Raw genomic sequence first — 10,427 nt, 5'->3', positions numbered from 1 at the left:
TGGTGGCTGGAGGAAGCGTGGTGGCAGTGGGGCGCTGCGCGCTCCCCAGGACCGCGGCGCAGGGCACGGTCCCCAGCGCCGCTGCGGCACTGCCCGTGATTTTTATTATCCAGATTCAATAACAGCAAACAGCTCCGAGCTGTCTGCGCTCCCCGGGAGGTGACTTACCATCCACTAACAGAGCTGAGAAATCAAATTAGCCCCAGCTTTGCACTCTCTCTTTCCCTGACACCACTATTGGCAGCCAAAGGGGAGTTCATCAGGGCCGTGCACTAATTCTTATCTCGTTTAAGTGACTCCACGCTGCCATCTGATGCAATTTGCTCCGTGCCACAGCCAAGGGCTCTGATCCCTGCCTGTCTACTTCACCATGACTCCCAGTACAGGGAAGCTTCTGGGGAAGTTGGGCTGCCGTGCTGTCTGTGAGCACTGTGAGGCTTTGGGGAAAGCCTGTCCCTAGCCTTGCCCAGCACCAAGCGTTTGTTCTTTGCTCCTCTCCTGCATTTACAGCTTCTCCCCGCACTGCTCAGTGCAGCTCCAGAGCTCTCACTTCCTTGCTGCTGGAGCCTACCCTGCAGCAGAGCGGCTCTGGCTGTACCCCCATGTAAATACTGTTTTAAGGGGTTTGTTAGCTGGAGACTGGTCAAACCTGCACACAAAGCCATCGAGGTGGATGCTAACTTTTGGCCCAACAAGGATCAGTTGCTACCTGCACAGTGCCTGCACGCACCTGTGGCAGAGTGGTCATGAGGTTTTCCTCGAAAAACCTCACTCTGCTGTCACCCAGCACACCAGCAGGGTATGGGCAGCATTATCCCAACCACGCTGCAATGTCAGCATCCAGACACTGCCCCTCCCAGAAGTGGGAGCCCTCCCCGCAGAGCTGTGCCCGGGCAGGGGGCTGGGGGAGCCAGGGGCTTGGGCGCTGCGCATTCGCCCAGAACCGGCGTGACAGCCCATGGGGTGGGTGGCCTCCTCCTTCCTCCTCCCTGCCTGAAACTTGATGCAGCAGAGGAGGCTGATTGCAAGATTAATTACGCATTTTCAGAAACCTGACGGCTGGGGGAAAGCAAGGAAAAAGTGCTGCCTGCTTCCCTGATTAGGTTCACTTATCTGCAGCGGAGAGGAGAGCTCAGGCTGGGGAAGGGAGCCGGGAGACCTGTGGCACCAGAGCTATGGTGCTGGCAGCTCTCACGGCGCTTCTGTCCCTGCTGCCTCTTGCGTTGATGCTGCAGGACACAGGTAAGGACATCACGGGGAAGTCTGGCAGGGTGGGGGAGAAGGAGCTATTTTTTGGTAGCTAAAGGCATGTTGGTGTACCTTAATAAAAAACTAGCAGCTCTCTATAGCATGCAAACACTAGTGTATTAATTAATTAATTTTTAAAAAGAGAGATTAATATCATTGAAAATTTGCATACCTGGGAAAAGACCAGCCATAGGTAACCTCTTGGAAAGATCTTCGAGGCACTGCATGCTTGAGCAAGTGCTGGTGGCTTGGACTGCGAGGAGAGGGAGGTAACAGCATGTTTTAACCCAGATCCAAATTTGGGGCTCATTGGTGTGAGACTTCAAAGAGCTTTGAAAGTGTTCAGAGTGAGTCCTGAGGAACAAGTAAGAGAGAAAATAGAAACAGAACGATCTCCTGTCCATCTGTCTGTAGCCCCCAGTTTGAGACCTGTTGCCCAAGCCCCTCACATGATAAATGTAGTTCTTTGATAACGTTTCATTACTTGTAATCTGGAATGGGATTTTGGGGACGACAGCATGCAGAAGTGTTTCTGTGGCTGTGCTCTGTAATCTTAGCTCCATACAGTGGAAAAATAACTGCCAAAATACTAATAAGCAGATCTTATTTTTTCTTGTTTATCTTTTTTTTTTTTTTTTTTTTTTTTTTTTGAGAGAGAAAAAAATCACTGTGCTGTTTTGCACCAACACATGTGAAAGTTCTCAGCAGGTTTATAACTCAGGAAAGGCTTTGGGCAGCGAGCTCGTCCCTTCCACCAGGGAATTGTCCCTTTCTGAGCCCAGAGCCTTGCCTGAGGACTGGCAGGGGAGGAGCAGGAGGAGCCCTTGCAGCCAGGGAGCCACCAAGCCAGAGGGCTGCATGCAGCCGCACAGTGCCAGCGCTCGCGTTCCCCTCTCTTCCTCAATGGCAGCTCACAGAAAGTGAAAACCCATAGCAGAGGTGGCCAGCTCCTTCCTTACAAAGTCTGGTGACAGGTGAGGCTGGACAGCCTTTATTCCTCCCGAGGAACCATCCCCTGTACCCTGGGCTTGGCGTGGTCACCTTGCTGTAGCACTGCAGGCGGGGGCCATGCCAGAGCGGGTGCTGCGAGGCAGTTCTCACCCCCACAGCTGCACCAGGGCCCTGACCTGGCCACAGGGGGAGGCATTTTTGGCCGATGTTCTTTACTCTGAGAAGTCAAAGCAAGCCCATACAGGGTGAAGACATGGGCCATGCAAGTGATTTCAGGAGCATGTGTTAATTTTGTCTTATTTCAGCTGAGAGGGGAAAAAGCTAGGACAATACATTTGTATTTTTTTTTAAATAATCCTACAATTGGTATTTTTTGAATAGTAGTTCACAGTTGATGCTGATCACATTGCAATGTTTCAATGCTTGGCCACAGAATACTGCAAGCCAACAGATACTTGGCTGGAGGCTTTCTGATATTTTAGTTTGTCAATTTTTGAGCTATTTCATTTCACACCATTCACCAAAGACAAAAAATATCTTTAACTTAGGAGAAAGGTCAGAAAGCAGTGAACACCTCCCACTTACCTGCACGTGACAGGCAAAGACACAGAGAAGCACAAATTTGGGCCAGGCAGACCCTTGGAGCCAGCACTTGTGTGAGACGGGTTCATGGGGCAGCTGCTGGGAAGACCAGGATGCCTGGTGTGAACCCAGCTGTGTCCTCTCCCTCCAAAACGAATTTTCCCAGACACTGAGCTCGGCAGCACAGGTCTGAAGGCAAGTGTTGCGAGCCAGCTGCAACCAGCTGCAGTGCTTGAGGCCACTTGGCCATAGCTGCTGGTGCAATTACAGCAGTGCCTGTTTTCCTCCCATCGCCCTAATTGCTGTGTCTTGCCCCCCCTCCCCATCTCCTCCCTTGGCTAGCACGCGGCTGGATGAGGGTTGTGAGCCCCACCAGCTCTGAGGCATTATAGATCCCATGCAAAGTTGGAGGGGTCAGGGCTATTTTTTTTTTTTTTTTTTTTTTTTTCAGTCGCAAAGGAAGATTAAAATTTCCTTCCAGGCAGCTTTTCCCCGAGTTCCTGCAGATCTATTCCAATTAGTGCCTTTTGTGGTGTGCAGAGCAGGCTCGGGTGCTCCAGATCAAAGCTGCAAGTGTGGTTCTGCTACTCGGCCTGCCTGCAGCCTCAGCGGCAGCCTTGCAGCGAGGACTGGGGTGCTCACAGCAATTTGCAATGCAATTAGTGCTCCCATCATTAGCAGAGGGATTGTTTCCACAGGAAACAACTGTCGAGATACCAGTAAGAGCACATATTTAAAAGTGTTGCTCCTCATGCTAAAGCAAGTTCTGTCCTGGCTGAAGATTCCAAAGGGACTGCGCGGAGCCCTAGCCGCAATGCCCACGCCCTGCAGAGCGGTGCTGGGCCAGCACTGCGTGCATGTGTGCACACACCAGTCCTGCTCGTCCTTCTCCAGCTTCAGCTCATGCAGACCACACAGCGATGAACACAGCCTGCTGCCCGTCAACAGTCTCCTCCTGTAGCTGCTGCTAAGGGATGGATTTCAGTTATTTGTATCACATCCCACCAGAAAGGGGAGCATCTCCCTCATGCAAGTCGCCACAAACCCCACAGTGCTGCCCCGGCCTCGCGCTGCAGGCTTTGGCCTCTGAGCGGAGCAGGGCAGGGGGAGAGCTATGGGCAGGGACGCCAGGTCCCTTCCTGGGACAGCACGCAGTGCTCGGCCACAAAGGCACAGAGGCACGGCTATCCCAGCTGGCGGCGGGGCCCTCGCTCATTGCTAATCACACATGCCCTGCTAACTGGGCTGAAAGGAAAGTCTCGGCCTGCACCTCCTCCTTTTGTGGGCGGCGAGCAGATGGGTGGGTAGCGGGGAGCACCCAGCTGCCACGTGCGCTGCGAAAGGACAAAATCTGAATGCGGAGAAGGATGCGCTGTCAGATACCCGGGCTCCTCAGCCTTCACACAGCGCCATTCAGAGCCACAAATGATGGAGGAGTGGTACAGACCTTCCCAGCATTGCGTGAATGCATTGGAGCAGCAAAGATGGGATAAGGAACAGATATTTGACCAATAGCCAAAAAAACCAGCTGTCCTGCTCTCGCTTTCCAAGAGAGGCTCTGACTACGGCAACGTTGGCCAGCAGCGCTTGGAAGTGTTTGCTCCATACAAAGCACTTGGGGGCCCGTATCCAAAGCCTGGTGGCACAGTCCCCAGGATTAACATGGGTAACTTCTTTTTCTCATGTAGACAGATTTTAGTCTTTTTCATTACCCAGTACTTGAATTTAGCATTTTGACTCATCTTTAACCTCAGCCTTCACCTTCATAGTAAAGAAGCAGTGCCTCTCAAAATAGTAAGAGTTGGAAAACTTATCTCAGGGCACTGACTCCCTTGCAGCTTCCCACAGTGGCTGCCCAGCTGCTCCTGACATTGCTCCTGGAGAAGAGGCAGATGGCAGCCTTCAGGTGGTACCCAGCCACCCAAAACCCAAGAAGTATCCAGGGGAAAGTCACAGAGCAATCTGTGGAGTTAGCAGAAGAACTGAATAAAACAGTAGATGAGGTTTCAAGAATGCTGGCATTTTTGTTTCCCAGCAAGATGCTCTTAAGTTTTGCTGGAAAATGCAATCCCAAATGGTAAACCAGGTACACCGTTCAACAGCACCTTGCATTTTGAGGCACACCCCATGGAGATTTTAGGCCAGTGCCTGGATGTGAACAGCCCCTGGCACAGTGCGGAGGGGATGGCAGGGCCCCGTCTCCTGCATCCAGCCGGCACTCACATCCTTGCCTGCCTTAAGGGGAGGCAGCACGGCCCCAGGTCCTCCCTAGGACTGGCCACAGGTGCTGCTTCCCTGGATTTTCCTTTGTCCATCCCTGGGGATTTGGGGCAGCATGTCAGGGAGACAGGACAAGTCTGCGACAGCACCTTTCCCTGCCCTGGCAGGTACCCCAAGGGCGAGCTGGGTGCCAGACCCCGAAGCGCCGGCCCTGCTCCGTCTGTCCGACTCGCTGCTGGCTCGCTACAGGAAGGGCACCCGGCCCGTGCGGGACTGGCGCACCACCACCACCGTGGCCATCGATGTGATGGTGTATGCCATTCTCAGCGTGGTGAGTCTGCCGCTCCCACCGCACCACCGCCGGGCGAGCCGGGAGGGGTCACCCTGTGACATCCCTGTGTCCTCTTATTCTGACAGGATGAGAAAAACCAGGTGCTGACCACCTACATCTGGTACAGACAGGTGAGCCATGAGACGAGGAGACCTTTGCCAACTCCCCCTCTCTCTGGGCCCTGGCTGCTGCTCCTGAGGCTGGAGCACCTGTGGTGACTGGGCTATCTGCCTCCCAGCAGGACGTGATTGTCCTGGAGGAGCTCACATGGAAGGGCAGGCTGTTGTCACCCAGCTCTGATGTTTGCCTACCTTAGCATCCCAGTTTCTAGCCCTGGAGAAAAATCCGGGTGTGGTGGCTCCTTTGAAAACTGGAGCCAGCTCTCTTGGATGCAGGAATGCAAGAAAGCCGTGGAGCACTGAACTCAGTACAAAATAAAATCTCCTTTGCATTCCCAGTTTGCCCCTTCCTCTCCCCTTTTCCCTAATGCAGCTCCTTTGTCTGCTCAGCTGCTCACTCACCTCTGTGGTTTCTGTTCCCTGTGAGTGCCCAGTTATCACTCAATGAATTCACCTTCAAATGGAGCCCACAAACCACAGAATACTTGGACACAGGCAGAACCAGGTAGTTTCAGGAAGGGTCAGGACAGGCATTTCTGTGCTGATGGGAAATGCTGTTGGGGACAGTGCTGTCTCCCTATGACAGCCAGCACCCTTGGAAGGTAAAGGCATCTCCATGCGTGTTGTGCCTGAATGATCGCATCCCAGCTTAGCACAGAGACGTTTTCTCCTGTGACAACGAGACCTCCGCAGGGCAGGAATCAAGAGTCTAAAGGCACAGCTTTAATGTATCCTGCTTCTCACTGCTGGGTGGCTGTGATAGCTGAGGAAATGGGCTTTCCTGCATCTCATACACGGCATTTAGCACATTTCCATGGCAGGCTGCTAGCATCAGGTTTGGATTGTGGTGGGGCTAGGACTGACCCCAACTCTAAGTTCCCTTCTGCTTTGTCCCTGCAGCACTGGACAGATGAGTTCCTCCAGTGGGACCCAGCGTGCTTTGACAACATCACACAGATATCCCTTCCCGCGGAGAGCATCTGGGTGCCTGACATCCTCATCAACGAGTTGTGAGTGCAGTGCAGCTCTCCGAACCCCATCGCAGGGGACCCCAAAGGAGAGCAGGGTGGTTTAGCCACCCTCTCGCTCCGTAAGCACGCGTGCTGTGCCTTGCTCTGTATTCCCCGCACAGAACTGGCAGTGCCCCCGTATCCGGTGAGCTGCAGATGGGGAAACGGCTTGGCAGTTGGGACATTTCCAATGCTGGCTAACCACAAACATTTGTAATTACCCACACTGTGCTGGGGGGGTGGAATCCAGATATTTGGAGAAAGGCTTTGTTAAGAAGGCACAATGCAAGGGCAGCTGCAGAGCTGCCAGCCCTTCCTGCAAAGCCAGCCATTGTCCCTCCCCACCCCCACTTCTGCTGGGATTTAAGGTGTTCCCACCATCTCGTGCTGCAGAGACCTCTGCGAAGCAAAGCCACAAATAGTCCTTGGGCTGCACTGGGAGAGGGCAGCAGCACGGGGAACACAGCAATGACACAGAGCAGCTGCTCCAACCTGTGAGTGGTGTGCTCGTGTCCTGGCCCTTCTCCCCAGCCTCCCCTTATTTCCAAAAAAGCAGGTTGGCAGAACAGCAAGGTAAGGTCCCAGTTCCCACGCTGGGCAGTCCCCATCCCAAATGCAGCTGGTCAGGAGGAGCCCACTCTGCTCTCGGTGCTTCCAGAAGCGCTCCCTACCCTTGCTCTCTGTCTCTGTGCCCTCCAGCGTGGACGTTGGGAAGTCCCCTGACGTCCCCTACGTCTACGTCCGCCACCACGGAGAGGTGCAGAACCTCAAGCCCATCCAGGTGGTGACTGCCTGCAGCCTGGATATCTACAATTTCCCCTTCGACGTCCAGAACTGCTCTCTCACCTTCACCAGCTGGCTGCACAACAGTGAGTGCCGCCCCCGGGGGGCTCGGGGCGGGCCGGCTCCGTGCAGGGGACGCGGCCCCCTCTAGGTGGCCCCAGCGGCTCGGGAATGCGCCGCGGCCCGGCACGGGCACGGGCACCCGGCAGCTCCGTCCCCACCTCTTCCAGTCCGCGACATCAACCTCTCGCTCTGGCGGACCCCGGAGCTGGTGAAATTCGACAGGAGCATCTTCATGAACCAGGGCGAGTGGGAGCTGCTCTACGTGCTCAGCCACTTCCAGGAGTTCAGCGTCAAGAGCAGCGACAGCTACGCCGAGATGAAGTTCTACGTAAGAGCCCTCACCTCCCCGCGGGAACGGGAGCCCCGTGCCACCCTGTGCCCTGCTTTGGCCTCTGATCTTCTCAAGGACGAGGCCAAAGCAGGGCAGGGCTTGGCCCCCCAGTCCTCTTACTTCATAACCGAGTCACTCCCCTGCTTCTGTGCTGTTGCATCCCCTGCCACTGGCACCTCTCCTGGTGCTGAGGGCTCTTCCGAGGGTCCTGTCAGTGCAGCCCACCATCCTCACCTGCTTTAGAGGAGACCCACACCAGCTCAAGCTCTTCTTTCAAGCAGGGCTCTAGCCTTCACCAAATCTTTCCTGTCTTTCCTTCTGTCCTGGCAGGTAGTTATCAGGAGACGTCCCCTCTTCTATACTGTCAGCCTGCTGCTCCCCAGTATCTTCCTGATGGTGATGGACATTGTGGGCTTCTACCTGCCTCCCAACAGTGGCGAGAGGGTCTCTTTCAAGATCACACTCCTACTGGGCTACTCAGTTTTCCTAATCATTGTATCTGACACGCTTCCGGCTACGGCTGTTGGCACCCCACTGATAGGTACAGCAGTGCGACCAGTCCCAGCTGGCAATGGGGCAAGAGCTCTTCACACTTGGCTTATGTGGTGGAAGCCTATCACTCACCTCCCTCACTGCCACTGAGCCAGGATAGTGCCCAACCATGGGCTAAAGCCCATCCCTCTGGGACCAGGATGCTAAGAAATCAGGGGGGAGGTGGTCCAGCTCCAGCAGAGAAACATTACCAGAACTAGAGGAACAAGAAGGGGGAGGTACAAAACTGGGGGCTGTAAAAGATCTCAGGACTTGGGGTGTCGGGGTGACAGTCACAAGTGGCTGACAGCTGCACTGGAGCTCTAGCTCTGGCCCAGGTGCATGTGAGGGCCCCATTGGAGCAGCACAGGGAACAGAAAAGGCATCCTGCTGACTGGATGGGGTGGTCCACAAAGCAACTGCAACAGCAGTCATGGGCTGGGAGCAGCAGGAACTGCAGCTCTGTGCAGAGAGAGGCGGGCAGGGGGAATTAACTCAGGACCTACCTGCTTTGTGCATCCATCTAAAAACTGTGCTGGCCATTGCAGGCCACTCACTTTGCTGGCATCTCCACAGGCATCTATTTTGTGGTGTGCATGGCGTTGCTTGTCATCAGCCTCACGGAGACCATCCTCATTGTGCGCCTGATACACAATCAAGACCTGCAGCCCCACGTTCCCAGCTGGGTGAAGCACTTGCTGCTGGAACGTGCTGCTGTCCTGCTCTGCATCCGGGACAGGAAGAAATTCAGCCAAAGCAGGGCACAGAGCTCAGACATCTCCAGGCATGTGGAGAACAACGACAGCACAGGTAAGGGCTCGAGAGAGAGCTCCTGTGGGAGGAGAAGGGGACCAGGCCTCACACAGCTCTAAGCCCAAATCTAGTCTAATGGCATATTATCAGGACTTCCAACATGTTCATCTTTCCAATTAGCTCTCACCTTCTCTATTGGAGCTCTGAGCAACAGCAGCAGACACCCCACATTCACCTGTTTCCCCCCCTTCCAGTCTGTGTCATGCCCAGAGAAGTGACGATGCCCAGCTCAGGTGTACCCAGCACTGCCGGTATCTTCAGCCCTGGGACAAGACTGGCAGAAAACAATTTTATAAACTGGGCCTGTTCTAGAGCACAGTCCCCTGTCCTGGCACAGTAAATATCAGCCAAGCAGGAGCCTTCTCTCCTCCCAAGCCAAGCACAACCATGCTTCATTGCAAGCCAGTGCTCCATGAGCAGCATTGCCAGCAGCCTGGGGAGTGGAGAGCAGGGTTGTGACTCACTGTGGCTCATGCATGGCAATACGGATGTCCAGATCACACACACAAATCCCAGCTCTGCATCTAAACAGATTTTTCTGGCTTACCTCTCTTGATCCTGCAGCCAAGCTGAACCACTACAGCTGTGAGGACCCCCGGGAGCGTGAGGTGGCAGGGGGCACGAGGCCCACACCTGCCTTTGGCACTCTGGCAGAGGGCTCTCCGCTCACGCACAGCATCCTGCACGAGATCACCACCATTCGCCAGTTCCTTGAGAAGCGGGATGAGTTTCGTGACGTTGCCCGCGAGTGGCTGCAGGTGGGCTACGTGTTGGATGTCCTGCTTTTCCGGGCATACCTGGTGGCTGTCCTGGCCTACACCGTCACTCTGGGTGCTCTCTGGTCGGTGTGGCAGTACGCCTGAGCTGCTCGGGGCAGGCGAGGTGGGGACCTCGGATGCCGCTGTGCTCCCTGGCTCGGACCCACCCGTGCTTTCTGACCGCGGAGATCTGCGCTGGTGCGACCGTCCCCCCCGCCAGCTCTGGAGCAGCAGCAACCGAGGGCTGAGGCACGAGTGAGCACGGCTCTCACCATCCCCGCCCCGCCGACCCCCCGGCAGCCCCTCGAGCCCCTCCAGCCGGGGCCAGGTCGCGGCGCTGCCCCCTCCCCGCCGGCCCCGCTCCGCCACGGCTTCAGCACCGCGGACAGCAGCGCCCGCCCCGGCGGCGGAGGCGGCTCCCGCCCGGGCTCCCCCCGGGCCCCCCCGGCCCCGCTCCGCTGGGAATGGCCGGCACAGCCGGGCTCGGGGCTCCGTGCGCACCCTGCCCGGCGGGCGCTCACCTGGAGCCCCGGGAGCAGGCGGGCACCGGGGGCCCTCTCCTCCTTGAGCCCTTCCCCAGGCGCTTTCCTGCTGCCCCCCGGTTCCTTCCCAGCCCCCCTCCCCTCGTTTCACGATACCTGCCCTGGGGCACAGCTTCACCGGCTCCATCCGCCCTGCACAACGCAC

The 10,427-nt window shown here is 55.9% G+C and overlaps 1 protein-coding gene across 1 annotated transcript; it reads left to right on the top strand.

Annotated features, from left to right (window-relative positions):
- The first annotated feature begins 940 nt into the window (after positions 1-940).
- On the top strand, positions 941-9,890 carry LOC118177940 (5-hydroxytryptamine receptor 3A-like). Its single transcript, XM_035346021.1, has 9 exons — positions 941-1,242; positions 5,169-5,332; positions 5,419-5,463; positions 6,352-6,461; positions 7,161-7,330; positions 7,475-7,635; positions 7,969-8,179; positions 8,746-8,979; positions 9,547-9,890. The coding sequence occupies exons 1-9, from the start codon at positions 1,176-1,178 to the stop codon at positions 9,843-9,845; spliced, it is 1,461 nt and encodes a 486-aa protein (XP_035201912.1). The 5' UTR covers positions 941-1,175; the 3' UTR covers positions 9,846-9,890.
- Positions 9,891-10,427: the final 537 nt, after the last annotated feature.

This window comes from Oxyura jamaicensis, chromosome 24 (genome assembly GCF_011077185.1).
Source record: "Oxyura jamaicensis isolate SHBP4307 breed ruddy duck chromosome 24, BPBGC_Ojam_1.0, whole genome shotgun sequence".
NCBI lineage: Eukaryota > Metazoa > Chordata > Aves > Anseriformes > Anatidae > Oxyura > Oxyura jamaicensis.
This window is presented reverse-complemented; position numbering and strand designations above follow the sequence as displayed.